The sequence below is a fragment of the Canis lupus genome, chromosome 24 (genome assembly GCF_011100685.1).
Source record: "Canis lupus familiaris isolate Mischka breed German Shepherd chromosome 24, alternate assembly UU_Cfam_GSD_1.0, whole genome shotgun sequence".
Taxonomy (NCBI): Eukaryota; Metazoa; Chordata; class Mammalia; order Carnivora; family Canidae; genus Canis; species Canis lupus.
In genome coordinates, this window is record NC_049245.1 from 43,969,396 (window position 1) to 43,986,394 (window position 16,999).

Sequence of the window (16,999 nt, forward strand, 5' to 3'; positions counted from 1 at the left end):
TTCATGACAGTGTGAACTAGGGTTTAGGACATGTGCCCTTTATCTGCTGCAGAGGGTAGTGGATAGTAAGCTTTAGAGGAAACCATAAGATGGGGCTCAAAGGCCACAGAACCCGATGAGTGCCCTGCAGGAAAGGCGCTTGTGGAGGACAGCACTCGACCTGGTAGAGGACGAGTCAGTCCTTTGTGGTGGGCCACCTGCATTGAGTGTCCCTCCTTCATGGTGTGATCTCAGTCAGGTTAGTTAACCTTTCTGTGCTCCAGTTTGTTCACTTGAAAACAGGCATTAAAATAATCTCTGCAACAGTACCTACCTCTTAAAAGTTAAATGACATACAGAGCCTAACATACAGAGCCAGGTTTCTGGCACATGGGAGACACTGAGTTTGTATTAGGGCTTCTCATGGTCAGGGCTGCAGGAGGCATTTGCTGCGTGTGAAAAGGTGTGTGTCGGAATTTATCCAGATGTGTGGTTTAGCCAGAGCCTTGCAGCGGATCAGCGGATCATGTATTTCAAAGCAGCCACCATTTCAGAAGGGTGGAAAGTTCTAAGGAAGCCAGTAGGAACAGGGAGGCACCTCCTTAGTGCAGTGGGCGTGACTTGCCGGAGGGAGCCTGTATATGAGATTCCTCTAGGTTTTTGGGGTGTAGGCTGGTTATGTTCTCCCGTGCTGTGATTGTGCTGGTTGTGAAAATTTCCTGACTCTGCATTGGCCAAATTGTATTTGAAGCAATACATGAATACCTTGATAGGGGAAATGGGACCAAGAAAAGCTAAAATGAGACTGTCACTTACATGTCTTGGATTATTCTTCTAGTTTACTTTTTGAAAAGATCATTTTGCTGTTTTGTCTTGAGCAAAAAAGCATATGGTATTTGTACCTAGTTTACTTCGTCTGTAGGGCCTATATCAGACCTCTGTGTCAGGTGGGCAGTTGTGAATGATCCAGGGGCTAGGAATCAAAAAACCTGGATCCTAAGCCCAAGTCCGAGCTCTCCCACTACTTGCTCTTTGATTTGGGCGAGTCCCCCAACTTCTGGATCTCAGGTTTGAGACGTGAAAAGTGGAGAAGACACTAGGCATGTTGCCCTGCTGGCCTCACCTGGGGTGTTTATAAGACTCAGATGAGAATCCTGGTAAACTGCTTTATAACCAAGGTACAAGTTTTAACATAACAAATGGCTGCGGGTAACCAAGCTCTGACCCTCCTAATGAAATATTTTCTTTCTCAGTGATGTTACAGCCTTTCGATTATGACCCCAATGAGAAAAGTAAACACAAGTTTATGGTTCAGTCTATGTTTGCTCCGACTGACACTTCTGATATGGAAGCAGTAGTAAGTACTGAATGCTTCTTACTTTTTTTAGTAATTAAAAAAAAAATGATGAGGTACAGAATTTTGGGTGCATGCATTTCAAAATGTGTCAAAGTTGTTTTTAAAGGGGAATGGTGTTTTCAAGGAGGTTTGTACTTTGACTACCTTTATGGTTTTTCCTCAAATTTTTATTTTAACATTTTATGTAACTTTCCAGAATACTATTCTTTTCTGACTCTTTTAAAATCACAGTTTGCTTCAGCACTTCCTTGTTCTGATGAATTGTGTTTTAAATGGTTTGAGGATTTCTTCCCTTTATACCCCCTTTACATCCTCCATAGGAAAGGGTACTTCTTAGTATAGGGAATGCCTCTTACCACCTCTCCCTGTCCACCACCCTGACCCCCACCCTGCAAGAGCCCAGAGGGATGTGAGACAATGAAATACTTAAATGTCCTCCAGTGCCAAAGGGTTTTTTCCTTGCTTGGTTCTGGTAAGCATGATTTTTTTCCCCCTCCCTAATTTCCCTCTTTTTTTTTTTCCTGCTTAAATACATGTTTAACCCTTTCTCTAATTTCAGTAAAAATAAGATGACTTTGTTTTTATAAAATGAATAAGTGATATTATTGGTTTTCCTGGGAAAAGGTTATAATGGAAATTCTTCTTAAAGTAAACTTTTCCACATTTGAAGAAATCGGCGGACATTCTGCTGTCTGCAGGAATCACAATGTACAGATAAACCTTACCTTACACAGCCCCCACTAGACTGGAGAGTCCTCACATTCACACATGGGAAGAGGAAGGCAAGGTTCCCTCAACATCTGCATCATCACTTTCCAGCTCACCACCCCCAGGCTAGGAGACTGGTCACCTGAGGAGTACCTGCAGTTGGGAGGCAGTGGTGGCTCACAGAGCACCGTGGTTTTTCTCTTTCAAGTTTTATGCAAAGGGCTTTCTATGCACCACTTCCCTTTGTGTCCCAGTGTCCCATTCAGCCTTTTCTGTTAGTCTTGGAAAAGCACAAATGACCATCTTTGTGGATGTTTAAGTTTGGGGCAGGAGATGAGGGATAAGCCAGATACCTTGAGATTTGAGAGAGATGAGTGATAATAGACTACCTTCCCCTTTCATAAGAATGATTATTGAGGCATTTACTACTTTCTCTTTTATTCCCAGAACATGATGTGTCACTTCATGTTAATTTGTGTGAGCAAGGAAATGTATGGCAAATACAAAATTTGGAATATCCAAGAATGTATTCTGCTTGGCTTTTGCTGCATGGCTTAGTGACAAGAGCATGGGCTTGGGTGTCTTGGGTGTGGGGCTGAGCTCTGCCTTTTACTAATGTTGTGGCCTTGGGCAGTTTTCATTAACTCTCTATAGGGTTGGGTTACCTGTAAAAGGGGGATAAAAACGTAGTTTACACTGGTCGTGGGATTCCGTGTGCTGTGTGTGTCAGACACCTGGCACAGTCTCCAAAGCTGTTGTATCTGAGCACTATTATAGGCCAGGCCCTCTATATACAATGAGGGTGAATTTCACTCCTTTTTATGATAATTTTCATAACAGTTAAAATTTTTTATATGAAATGTATATGGTAGGAAAATTTGGAAATATACAAATAAGCACAAATAAAACTAAAACTGACCTGTATTTATTTATTTATACTAGACCTAATCACTGTTATTCAGAGCCTTGTGCTATTTCTTTATTTTTAACTTTTTTTTTTTGTATTTTGATCTATAGAATAGAAGTGGAAAAAATTATACAGTGACTACTCCTATAACGTTTATCTAGATTCACCATTTAATACTTTGCCACATTTGCTTTATTTCTCTTATAAACTTTCTTTTTTTGCCGAACCACTTGACTCTAAGACACAGACTTCAGGACACTTGCTCCTACATGCTTCAGAACAAGGACAGTGTCTTACACAGTCACAGCACTGCCCTCACAGCTGAGAAGGTTGACATTAATCCAATCATATTATTTAACCGAGAAACTCCAATGCCGCGTTCTCCAGTTGCTCCAAAGTGGCCGTTGGTTGTTCTTAGTCAAGTAGAGAACAGTACCCTCAGCCTTTTTTGTTTTTCATGACTTTGAATTTTTTGAGACCAGGCCAGTTCTTGGGGTTGTCCACTTATTTCCTCATGATTAAATTCAGGTTCAATGTTTTTTAGCAAGAATATTCCATAAGTAATACCATATATGCATCATATCAGAAGGCATTCAGTACTGGGTTGTCCCTCTACTGGTGATGCTAAAAGTTGGATTACTTTGTTAATTTGGTGACTGCCAACTTTCCAGTGTCAAGGCAAGGTTGCCCCTTGTGGTTAATATGTGATCTTTGATACTCTTGAGTAATTGGACGCTTGGAGACCACGTGAATAACCTGCTCACCAGCAGTCTCACCTGGTGGTTTAGTGTCTAGTGATTGACCCTTGCTTGATGTTCTTTTGACACACAAAAGAACTTTTGTATACTGTGTGTATACAGAGGAACAGACTTAAAATATTGTTTGTAGCTTCTTCACTTAATGTTCTGTGAATTTTCCCTGTGTAATTAAATACTCTTCAGTATCACTTGTGAATGGCATGCTATTCCACTGAATGGACCTGCCATGGTTTATTTGGCAGTTCCTTATTGCTTGACATACAGATTGTTTCCTATTTCTGGCTCTTGGTACCTGTGTTGCGCTAGCTGCCTCCTGCATGGTCCTGGGCCGAGGGTGGGAAGGTTTGTTCTCTTTTTCTGTGTTAACCTTCCTGCTACGCTGGTCTGCAGTTCTCGGCATACCCTGGAATTCCTGCCCTCCATTGCCCAAAGGAGGAGGATTAAGCCAGGAGTACATCATCCCAGAGCATGGCTTTAGTCAGGAAGGTGTCCTCACCAGCAGACCAGAGAGAGTGGGGGGGTCAGCCCAGACAGGGGTTCACTCATTAGTTCACCCTGTTGATAGTTGGCAGTGTGGTTCTAAAACCACTCCCACGTAGTATACGCTACCCTAAGAAGGATGTACCTGACAACGTAAGTTTTATTTTCTCAAGGAGAGCCAGAGTGACCTCTGACCACCCAGACATAATTTAGAACATTCCTCTTCCTTCAACAGTGGTTGTCTTTGTCCCATGTGCTTCCCACAGACTAGCAACAGGAGCAGCATTGGTTGACTTGGAGGAATCAGGCAGCAGCAGGACTGGGATTTGGAAAGTGTAATAAATATTCAGGAAAGCTAGTGTATTTAATCTTGTCATGTTAAAAATATTGAAATCGCAGCAGACGTAAGTTCTTTGTTTGATATACATCAGGGCTTTCTCATTAAGAGTATTTTTTTAAAATTGTCAGTTATAGGAAGAAAATTATTCTTCCAGCAGCTTTATAATATCCTGATTATTAAATTTAAATTGTTTTAGTGGAAGGAGGCAAAACCGGAAGACCTTATGGATTCAAAACTTAGATGTGTGTTTGAATTGCCAGCAGAAAATGATAAACCAGTAAGTATGTTTATAGTTAACAATAATTGAATGTTGCAAGCTGATACTTATTTGCATACCATCTCCTGCAAAACCAAGATTTAAGTTGGCAAATTATTTTCCTTCTTCTGATGTCTGATGAAAAAAATAAGCTGAAGTCAACAAATAAGTGGGCCTTCACGAAATCAGCCTTTGAGAGACTTGCAGAAAGAGAACTAATTGAAACAATTTTTTTTCTTGAAAAGTACAACCTGTTGGCTGTTGAAATGTCATAAATCCTAAAGAGTTTCTTTTACTTGGCAAAGTGATAGGTTGCTGTAAAAGAGTGGGTAAGTCTAAAATGGAATAATTTGCCGTTTATCATGGTGCTTGATGGACAGGTGGTAAGCTCTCAGGTTCTGTTGCTGTATAAACTACTGTCTTAGGGCTCTCTGTCTACTCTTTCCCCTAACACCACCTCACCACCCTTTTTACCTTCCTGCCTCTTTAGTCAAAACCTGCTTTTAGATTAGGGTTTCTCAACCTCAGCACTATTAACGTCGGGGCTGGATCCTTCCCTGCTGGGGGATGCTGTCTTACCAGCATCCCTGGCCTCTCCTCACTATGTACTAGTGAGGTGATTACTCCTCTTGGGTGACAACTAAAATGGTCTCCAGACACTTGCCCATTGTGCGCTGGTGGGGGCAGAAGCACTGTCCATTGAGTCACCCCCTGTGCTGCCTAAGTTATTAGCATTAAGGCATATGTCGTAAGAGAAAGGACTAGCTGCCTCCAAGCTGTCAGCTCGCTTTTCTCCATGAAACCAAGGGGCAGGCCTGTCATGGCCCTTGCTCATGACCAGTTGAAGAGAGAAGACTGTATCTGAAATGCTAATTTGGACCTTCCTTCCACTTAGTCGGAAAAAGCTTAATTTGTATTAAAAACACCCTGTAGAACATTCCACTGCCCTGGCTGTTAATAGCTGGAGTTGGGAAATCAAAATGCTCACATTCTGTTAGCATTGTCCATAGTGATCTCCAGAACGCTGTTGATTTTGCCACGGCTACTGTATTTTCTTCCTGCTCAATGACTGACCACCATCATTAGCCTGTTTCTTTGAACGGGTAATGGGATTTTTGTTGTTGTTGGTTTTGACTATTCCCAATGCATATTTTGTCCCAGGAAGGTTGATTTGGGAAGCTGTGAGACCTGTGCTCTGCTCCTGGCTCTCTGCTGTACCAGCTTTGTAGATGGGAGCCTTGCTGTTGGCAGGGCTCTCCTCTTCTCACCTGGAAGATGGAAGAGTCATACTAGAGAGAGTGCAATAGGGAGAGCCAGTCGTGTTCAGTGTGCTGCATGGAACCTGCAGGGCAGTGATGGCCAGCACATCTGACCACTTCCATGCCTTCCCTGGTAGTGTCTCCTCCCCAGGCACTCTCCAGAGGCTGTCGTAATGGTCTCGGTGGGGAAGTAGAGGATGTGTAGCTTCCCTCGCTAGTTTCACCTTCAACCCAGCTTCGAAGTTCTGAGTTCATGAAATAAATCGCCCTCTGTATAACATTCTCCCTGGCCTCCCACCTCCCCCATCCCAGCCTGTCCTGGGGATGTTGAGGTCTTCCTGGTGACAGTAATTTGTTGCTAATAACTCCTGAGCTTGCACGATTACGATATGCTAATTTTTACATGGCAGGAATTTGATCGTGCAATATGCACAGGCTTTTTTCTTTTCCTTTGAAGTATTAGTCTCAGCCGAACTTCATTATTTGTCCTTATCCATAATTTCTGGGGCCCAGTTGCTTTAGATTATTAAGATACTAGATAAAGTGATCCATTTTTAAAATAAATGTGACATTTTACAGTGTGGATGAAACGCTACCACGTGTGGTGTTTGCCGAGAACTACTTTACTTTGCATAAAAAAGTCCTTTATTACATAGTTGGTGACACTTGCGCTTTCATTTATTTCTGAACAGCATGATGTAGAAATAAATAAAATTATACCCACAACTGCATCAAAGACAGAAACACCAACGGTGTCTAAAGCTCTGAGTTCTTCTTTGGATGACACTGAAGTTAAGAAGGTGATGGAAGAGTGTAAGAGGCTGCAGGGTGAAGTGCAGAGGCTCCGGGAGGAAAACAAGCAATTCAAGGTAATGGCATTTTCTTTTCTTTTCTTTTCTTTTTTAAGATTTTATTTTTTTAAGTAATCTCTCCATCCAACATGGGGCTTGAACTCACAACCCTGAGATCAAGAGTCACACGCTCTATCAACTGAGCACTCCAATAGTGTTTTATTTCTTGATAATCTATAAAAAACAGGGACTTTTTAACACTCTGATCTTGAGTGGGGGAGTTGACAAATCCCTGAATTTGTAGAGTTGTTTTGTATTTACACATTCTTCCCCTAGGGAGAAATTTCTGTGGCTTTCATCAGGTTCTCAAAAGAGCTCTGATTCCCTCCTGCCACCCCACTCCCACCCCTCAAGTTAACCAGTGTCTGAGGAGAAGCTTTTCAACTATTTAAATTCTTGTTCCCTTGTATTTGATATGTTGTAATAATGTATTTCATCCTCTAAACCTTTCTGTGAGTAGGGATTGTTACCATCCCCAGTGTGCAGGTGAGGAGACTGAGGAGCAGAGGTTAAGTGACTTGCCTGAGGTCGTACTTGCAGTGAGACTTGAACCCAGGCTTTGTGCCCTGAGCTCACAGTGGTTCCATTCTCCGGCCTCAGCCTGCAGACTCTTGTCCTCTTGTAAGAGCTCCTCTTGCCTTCACATTAGTGTAAACTGAAGATAAATTCTGAGACTAAACACAAAACTGCAGTGGTTATCCTGAATTCACAGTGTCAAACCCTACTATATCCCCAGTAGGTGAGAATCTTTTCTTTAGGAGGGTAAATAGGTAAATACCTGTACTCTTTTAACATAGGCATAATTCTGGTTTTTGAAGATTCTAGGTGGGTCTGGGCAGTAGGATCTCCTCAGATTGGTTCACATGGTGATGAGATTGGAGATGGGAAGTTGTCACAGTAGACAGGTGGAGATTATAGAAGGAGAAACCCGGGTCTCCAGCTTGTGGCTGTTGAAGAGGTAGTTGGCATGGGTGTTAAGAGGGTCAGGTTGAACTGGGCAGTAAAGGAAAGTAGGGTGCACTTCATTTGGCCTTGTTGGCCTACGGTGTTATGCCAGTGACTGCTCACACTTGACTAGCTCTGGATCTGTGATGGTCACAGCATCTCCTGGGCCTCGACTCACAAAACCTGTCTGAGGCGCCGTCCAGCCTTAAAAGTATGTCTATTTCAGACATGGTCTTGAAGAGAATGGTTCTGAGCATCTGGTCATAGGAACGTCTGTTGCAGCTTAAATATGAGGCTGGTCTGTTCACTTCTCGATCATGCCACTCACCCATGCCCTAGGCTTTTGCTCTTTAACCACCATAGCACTAGACACATGTAATAAATACATTCCATTCAGTTGACTTCTCCTTCTTTTATTCTGACAGTGTTATAGATACAGGAGACCTGACAGTGTCTGGAGAATGGCATCATCTTCTTTTTTTTGCAGTAATCTTGATTTGCCTCGTTCAGTAACTTCTTTTAGTATGGTGTAAATTATGAAGCTGACACTTTACTTTTTGACTAAAAATCTAAGATATGCCTAAAGCTTCTCCTTGAGTGTATTTCTCTTCAGAAACAGAGTCCTGTGCCGTTTAAAGTGATAAATAGGTAGAAATAGCTTCTGTATAAACCCAATAAAATAAATGCTGTATTTTGCTGTGCCCATTTTTTTTTGAAGTTAATCGAATAACACCAGTCATTTATCACTGTGCAGCGATATTGGCCATGCCCCATGAGCAGAATATCTTTAAAATATTATCAGACCAATCTTGACATTAGAAGATTCTTTATCCTGCCAAATACTGATTTCTTGTTTTGTGTTGTTTCATTCTTTCATTTGGCCAACACATTTTCTGAGCCCCTCCCATGTACTAGCACTGTGGGCACAAATACAAGCTGTCCCTGCCACTGAGGAGCTCCCTGCTGACCAGGGTAGCTGGGGACAAAAGTACTGATGAGCTGAATGATGAGTGGCCCCACAGAGATGGCCACAAGTGCTGTGGAGAGTCAGCACAATGGCCTGCCTGTTGTCTCCAGGACGGACAGGTTTGGGGATGAGTAGTTGGGGTAATTAGCCAGAGATGCACCTGAGCCCAAGTACAGAGGCCTTGCTGCATGCCCTGTTGAGGGGTGTGGAGTTGGCCTTGGGAGTAAAGGAAGAAAAAGTTTCTATTCCATGCATTAAGTAGAAAAATATCTGAGCTGCATATATGAGATTCAGTCACATTTTAATATTCCAAATATCATGTTTTCTGTCCAGCAGTCTACATGTAACTCATCAATACAGAGTTCTGCATTTGAAAGCTGCTGCACAGTGTAGTTTCTTGTGATTTTTATATTTGTGCTTTGAGAAATGCCTATCATTTCAAAACTGGATGACTTGGTTAGGGAAGCCTGCTCCGTAGAGGGAGGGAAGACAGAGAGGGTTGGAGTCCGATGTAGAAGGGTGGCCCGGAGGCATGGCCAGAGAGGTAGATGGCTCCTGGGGGCAGAAGAGACTGGCTGAGCCTTTCAGAGGCTTTTTTCTGTAAGTCCTGGGGAACCAAGGTACTTAGATGTATGGTATAAAAAGGTGCCTAGCAGCATTGTGTAGGTGGGTGGAAGGAAAGAGGGGTTTCTGGCAATATATTCTGAGTGACCTCAACCCAGTGCCTTCTCTGTGGGATTCAGTTTCTCCCTTTGAAAAATGAGGAGGCTGGCCCACACCATGTGATTCAAGTGTGTTTTTTAAAGGCCCATCCTGTTGAACTGACAGTTGACTTTTGCTTCTGGTGCCTTGGGTTGTCTTTGAAATGTGCCTTTGCTCCCGTAGGAGGAAGATGGACTCCGGATGAGGAAGACAGCTCAGAGCAACAGCCCTGTGCCTGTGTTAGCTCCAGCTGGGAAGGAGGAGGGCCTCAGCGCCCGGCTCCTCGCCCTCGTGGTTTTGTTCTTCATCGTCGGTGTGATCATAGGGAAGATCGCCTTGTAGAGGCAGTGGGCACAGGGCGGCACACTGGATTGATGGGCCCGCCATCCCCTGGGCTTTGACTTTATCATAACCATGTGTAAAAAAGAAGTTCATGTATGATGACATCTCACAGGTCTTGCCTTTAAATTACTCCCTCCCTGCGCGTGCGCACGCGTGCACATACACACACACAATTATAACGTAACAATCCTTTAGAGAGTTAAAAATGTATAGTAAATGATTGGGGGAAAAGAATGGTCTTTATTAATGACAAGGGAAACCGTGATTAAATCGTAATGGCATGTCGTGTCATTTTAAACATGTGTAGCCTTGGTACATGTGGCTGGGTTGATTACTTCTCTTAGAACAAGACACTCTTCCTGCCTGTTGGTGCCGGGCCTTGGGGAGCTGGAACCCAGTGCGGTGGGGAGGGCCGTCACCTCCACATAGCAAGCCCCACCCACTCACTCACTCTCTGGGCTGCTGCTCCACGTTCTGTCCCCAGCTGTCGGTTCCTTGGGACTGATGAACAGGGTCAGAAGCCAATGGCATTGTGCTGTGGCAGTGTCAGATCTGCCCATCAGGAGCGAGAGGCAGTGGGAGGCAGCAGGAGGTGGACTGACCCAACACTTTGGAAATGAAAGTCAATGCTTTGTTCTCTTAAAGGGACCAAGCTAAATTACTGTTGGTTCATGTAGTGAGATTGAATTGTTATTCAGAGATGTTTAATGCATATTTAACTTATTTAATGTATCTCATCTCATGTTTCCTTATTGCCACAAGATTATAATTAATGCTGTGGCCTAAAAATCACCTGTGCTACCTAATGCCAGTGGGTGACGCTGGCACTGCTGCTGGAGAGCTGTGGGCTCCTCTCTCTCTCTCTCTCTCTCTCTCTCTCTCTCTCTCTCTCTCTCGAGGTTCTGGGCTCTATGTAAGCTTGGAGGTGTGGTTTATTGGAATGTTGTAGAACAGCTGCCAGAAGTGTTTCACTGTGTAAATAAATAACAACTGTCAAAGAGAGGGAAGTCCTTAGTAGCAACAGTCAACTCTGTTACCCTTTCTAACTGGAGAAGACTAGCTGATCTTGTTTTTTTCCCTCATTACCCCTCAGCCGCCACTCATTCTTCCAGCACATGTGCCCCAAGTCTGGTCCTGACCTTTCCCATGTGGCCCTTGCTTGGAATGAGGCAGCAGAATGGTAGCAGACAGGGAACCAGCTGGGTGGGGGCGGGAGAGGGGTGAGAGGCTCCAGATAATCGTCAAGTAGTGATTGAGAGTTTGACTGTAAATTAATTTTATGCCATAAAAGACCAATCCAATTCTGTTTGACTATGTAGCATCTTAAAAAGAAAAAAAATTAAAATAAAGCCCCAGAATTAAGAGTTCTTTTGTCATTTTGTCACACTTGCTATAGGGGGGAAATTATTATCCTTATGATCCTCAATATTATTTTGTTATTGGAAGGTTGGTTTTAAAATGAGCCCTATCAATTCAATGAGAAATATATATGTTTAATGATTTGAAGTGTGTGTGTGTGTGTGTGTGTGTGTGTACTATTGGCTTCAACTGAGAGTGTAAAAATAAAACTGCTGAAAAATCTTTAAGCAGCTGGTCACCCTTACCTTTCCATTGCTTTGCCCCTCAGTAGAAAGAAATGTCTCCTCTGTGTCAAGGAGCCATGCAGAAGATTAGGGACCGGCATGCTGAGCATGGCTCCGGGAAATGGGTGGGTTTGAAAAGACAGTCATCAAAAGGAAGACAGTTCTTAGAAGTCATCCACTTGAGTCACATTTCTCCTGAGCTTGGCCAGGGCAAAAGGGCCTCGCTTCTGGCCCTGAGGATCTGATCAGGGACCTAGAGCCTGAGAGGCTGGGTGTCTGTGGTCTAAGTAAGTAGCTTCTGTCTTCATGAGAAGTTACTATATCCCGAGTACTCATGGGGAACATGATCAGACCTGGTTCTCAGCCACCTGCCTGGTGGTCGGTCTGCGTGGAGTGTGTGCACATGGAGGGCTGCCCAAGTAGAAGTTAGTCCTGGTACTGTCCATGTGGATCCAGGGACTTTGAGAACAGGGTGAAAAGACTGTGCCTTCTGCCATTAATTTTCTGTAAGTGGAGTACAGTCTGTCCAAGTGTGTGAGCTGTAGCGAACCAGTCTTCTTAGCTTCCAGCAGCTCATGGCCTCAAAAGGACCATGATTAGGAGGGTCTCAGACTGTTCCTGGGAGTGCAGCACAGTCCCATTTCCCTGGAGCAGGGCTCTGTAGACTTTTTCTCAGGGAGTGTGGCTGTGTGTTCCCATGGACTTTATTCACAAAAGCAGCTGGTAGGATTTGGCCTATGAGGCTGGAATTTGCCCGTGCGTGCACGGAGACGACTAAGTTCTTAAAAAGAGTGCCTCAGATATCTATTCTTTTCCAGGTCTTGGGAAGTGACTTAGCGTCTTATGTATTTGTAGGAGACGACATTCAGCTTCTCAGAAGATGTGGGCCTTTTGTTTGTAGCTGAAAATCAGAATTACAGATCCCCAGTTATCTTTCCAACTAATCCTCCTGTAAAATCTCTCTTTCCTTTAGAGATTATGATTTGGTGACGGCATCTTAATTTATGAAGCTTTTTTGGCTGAACAGAAGGGAGCTCCCCCGGGAGAGAAAGGAAGGTAATGGTGGGAAGGTTGGATATGATGTGAGTCATCCCGTGAGTAGAGTGTGTCAGGAGAGGGAGAGTGTGGCACAACCGCTGCTAAGGGTCGGGGGCCAGAACTTAAACCTGGGGAGGTCCGCACTTTTGAGTGTCTCTCCTGGAATGACAGAAGAGGAAGCATGAGAGAGTGAGGCAGAGGGTAGATGTGTAGTCCTCTCACGTGGCCTGGCGTGTTCCAAGAGGGGAAGAGTCACGTAGAATAAACTGGCGCGGCACGGGCAGGCCAGACTCCTGCCTGGTGCCTTGGGCGCTGCTTTGCAGCACCTCTGGGAGTGGTGCCTTTGTTTTAGAAACCTGCCACCGAGCCCACAAATACAAAAGAGATGTAAGCAATAACAATCCTGTAAATTTTTATTGATTGAGTTTTTAAATTGATAATTTAAGCTCTCTCCATACAATACAAAATACTTCTTAAAGACAGCAAGTCATATTATTTGTAGGTATGAGGACCCAGCTTTAATTTTTTTCCTTCGTCTAGATTTGCATGTTTTCCCTCTCTAGTCTTCTAAATTGCTGGCACCAGCAGTAATAAATACTGATAAAATCAAAATTGATTTTTACCAGTGGACAGTTTATGCCTAGAGAGATGGCTTATACCTACATAACACAGAAGGGGGGAAAATGAGGAACCTCCAGTGATCCGTGAAAACCTAAACGCTTTCAAACAAATCCCAGGAACAGAACTGCTATCCAAAGATATCAGTGCGGACTTGCAGGCTGTGTTGGGTCTGATATAACTGAATGCAGTGATAGCTCAGAGCTAAATAGCCTTTCAAATTAATTTGAAAACAAACTGTGTGTGTGTGTGTGTGTGTGTGTGTGTAGCATATGTACTATATGTAAGTAGCTTAACATTTTCCAAATGGTGCCTATATATTTTGCACACACAAATCTTTGTATTTGCAAACTCAAACCCATGCCAAAACACAGCTCCATTTGTCATCGTCAGCCCCTTCTGTAAACTAGACCATTTACAAGTTTCTGGGGATGGTTTGTGAAATTCTTGATTTGAACGAAAGATCCAAGGAGGGAGGTGGGACCCTGGGCGTCCCAGGTCCCCACCCAGCCCTCCTCAGGGGCAGGGGCCGCTGCGCCCCCTGCTGGCGGGCCGCTCCCCGAGGGCGGCCTCCCCCGGCCTGTCCCAGCGCCTCCGGCTAGAGGCATGCTTGCCGTTGAAGGGACCTGCTCTGAGGAAGTCCCTGAGAGCCGGGTGGGAGCTGCTACGGCCCCGACCAGTGCTGGAGCCGGGAGGCACCTCGGGCCTAGCCGCACCGCCCGCACCGCCCGCCCGGGGGCTCCCTCAGGCTCTCCCCGCCCCGCTGGGTGTGTGGAAGGCCGCTCTCTGTAACCTGCCTCGGACGGAGCTGCTTTGACAGGAACCTAGGGAAAGTTGCTGTTCCAGCCAGCGCTCCCTCTGCCCTGTGCAGAACATTTCCAGAACGTTCCCTCACCACAGCTGTGACCCGGGGGTGGGGAGCGGGGGGAGCTGGGGGCTCTGTGTTGCACGTGAGGAAATGAAGCTTCCGAGATGTTACGCTGAGCAGCTTTGCAGAGCCTCTCCCTGGGCACGAAGGCCGCCGTGAGGCTGGGATCGCTAAGGCACGGCCTGGAGCTCCGTGCCTCCCGCTCAGCGGAGCCGCGTGGAGGCTCCGGTGTGTGACTCCCACGGCCTCGGCCACTCGGACCGTTTGTACCCTCATCAGAGATGTTGCCCTTCATCCCTCATGCGGTCACTCTCAAGAAGAAGTAGAACCCAGACTCGTGCCGAGATGCTTTTCTAATTTCTTTTTGAAACTAAACACACTTCAGACTGAGGAAAATGTGCGTTTTCCCTTTTCTGGTTGCCTGAAGATCTCCGCTGATGCTCGCGGGGAGTGAATCTGGGGGCCGTAGCAAGGAAACACGCCAGTCTGTCTCAGGGAGGCAGGGAAGGAGGCTTTCCACGGGGCTTTCCAGAACCTGTAAATTAAACGTGAAGCGGAGGGCAGTTCATGAGAATAGGTATCACAGAAGAGGCCTGCCGAGTTCAAGGGCGGCCGGCTGCTCGGCTCAGCCCTCGCCCCAAGTTGGCGCCACGCTTCTCTGGCTAATCCTGGAAGGGCACAAGTCACAGCAGACCCTGGTGGGGAGCAGCAGCCAACGGGCCTCCAGCCAGACTCCTGAACCACAGCCCATGGGCTCGACCCCCCAGGATGTCACCTGGGGTGCCCGAGCCGCCCCCCCTCCCCGCCAGCCCCTGGCAGGGGATCCGGACCTCCGTCTGTGGGGTGTTAGCCACGTCATCTAGGCCACTGAAAAGGTTCTTTTTACTTACGTTCATCACAGGGGTATTTTGGAAAATTCAGAAGACTGGAACACACATGAACGGTTGTGTGTAATAGTTACAAGTGAAACCCGAGGAGGTAGATGAGAGGTTGTCTCGAGTAATATAATTACTTTGGATTTTTTTCCTAATGGAATTAATTCATTAGAAAATAATCTGCATCGACTCCGTAGAGGAAGAAAAAGCTAGCAACAAAAACATAGCTATTACCTAACTTGCCGTAGATATTTGCAATCATGATACCTTGGAATGTTGCCACAATATGGATTGCTTTGATTAAAAGATGTCAGTTGAATAAAACAGTACCATGGGATAATAGTTTGCTGCTGCTAGATAAATGCTAATGTTTATTTTTAAACCAGGAAACATTGATCCTGTGACAATGCCCTATTAGAATTACTTTATTATACCACAGGGTTGATGTATATTTAATCATTCGGCTAATGGACACGGGCGCAGGACGGCCCGTGTGCTCGCTGCAGTCCCTCGAGTGCCACCCGAGGGGCCCGGTCACTCCGGCCCTGCGCCACCGCCGCCGGCCCGAGCGAAATAGGTCACCGTTCACCCTGTTTCCCTTCAGAACATGCCAACCAGGGTAGACAAGCCCAGTAGCTCGACACGGTTTCACTAAGGCGTAGCGCAGACGATGCATACATAGCTTTTTGTGACTTAAAACAATGACAGATTAGCATGCATGTTTCTCACGTTGACTCGATGGTTTTCCACGCGACACGAAAAGGTCTGGTTCTCTCTCTGAACCGGAAGCCGGCATTCCCATCTTCCTTTTGTACTTCAGGGTTCAGCTGTGACCCTCCGCCGCGGCATTCGTTTCAAACGAGGTTTTTCCATGGACTCTTCTACTTGGATTCAGAGGTCAGAATTTATTGTCTGTAATACTGAGACCATGTGTACAAGCCCCGCTTGCCTTCAGCATTCATGCGTTTAGCACACATTTATTGGTTTACCTTCTGTAGGTTAGGTGCTGGAGGAGATGCTGAGGAATTAATCAACGGGAGCGATTTGTTTTTGTGCTTTTCATTCGTAAGCAACCTCAGTAAAGTGATTTGAGCTTCTATGTAGAGAGCAGACTGCAGAGTACATTTGGTTCTCATTTCTGCTGCTAGCATTTCCTTTTTTAAGAATTTATAAACTGCTGCCATTTGGAACTTCCTATAAGAAACTCTGAATGATCTATTTAAATGTTCCCTTTACCTCTTCTCTCCTTTGTGAGTAAAGAAGTCATTTCAGCGGTGCACGCGGTCCCCCCCCTCTGCTTTACAGCTTTCTCCCTGTCTTGGGGGGAAAAAAAATCTCTGCAGTTTGCGGTGTGTGTTTTTATTCTGACTCCAATGTACACTAACATTTTGGGGATCGAGTATTTTAAGAGATGTCTTAGAATGCTTTCATTTTCATAATTTTTCTTTTCTGTATTTTAAGTTGTATTTCCTGTTTTGACAGAGAATTCATTTAAAAAGTTGGTACAGGAAAGGACTCTACCATCATACGTTCTGGTTATCTGATATGTAATAAATTCATGGTTTTATGGCTGACTTTACATTTCCCGGAGGGAAGGAGATGTATTTCTGCAGTGTCCAGATCGAAAGAGCCATTCACAACGTGTTCTCACATGTTCTGTGTCGGCCTGATGAAACCTGCCCTACCGAGGCATAAACTTTTGTACTAGCTGTCTCCGTATTATGTTCAATAAATTCTGTGCTCTGAATATATTTAAAGGATGCTTCAGTGTAAAATTATTTTGAATGGATGGCTTAAGAGCATTTGGATATGCTTTAGAGAACACACTAGGGCCCATCGCTTTTCCTCCACCACTGACTCTTAGGAACATAAAATCAGTTTAAGATGAAAAATCATAGATATCTTGTGTGACGGAAACAGACTTAAGGGATGACTTAGGTCAACTTCCTCATTTTACTGATGAGCGAACTTTGGCGCAGAGAGCCTCAGCGTGGGAACAGGCCCGCGTTCCTGGACTTCCTGGGGGGTGGGGTGGGGAGGGTTTGTGGTTGATGTAGGGAGTGCTAGCTGGTGTAGACTGCTTCCAAGTCTGCAAGGTGGGGCGCCTCTAAGAAACGGTGGACAGCTCTCCACCTGAACAGTGTTCCCTTTTTAAACGTTAATGGC

At 45.0% G+C, this 16,999-nt stretch overlaps 1 protein-coding gene across 3 annotated transcripts in view; it reads left to right on the plus strand.

The window, feature by feature from the left end:
• Window positions 1–16,584, plus strand: part of VAPB (VAMP associated protein B and C) — a 56,056-nt gene extending 39,472 nt beyond the window's left edge. For all 3 annotated transcript variants that reach the window (XM_038572712.1, XM_038572710.1, XM_038572711.1), the window contains exons 3-6: window positions 1,233–1,336; window positions 4,726–4,806; window positions 6,737–6,913; window positions 9,693–16,584. In XM_038572712.1, the coding sequence (XP_038428640.1) occupies window positions 1,233–1,336; window positions 4,726–4,806; window positions 6,737–6,913; window positions 9,693–9,851 (521 nt within the window). In that variant the 3' untranslated portion in view covers window positions 9,852–16,584. The remainder of the gene's footprint in view (window positions 1–1,232; window positions 1,337–4,725; window positions 4,807–6,736; window positions 6,914–9,692) is intronic.
• The last annotated feature ends 415 nt before the right edge of the window (window positions 16,585–16,999 follow it).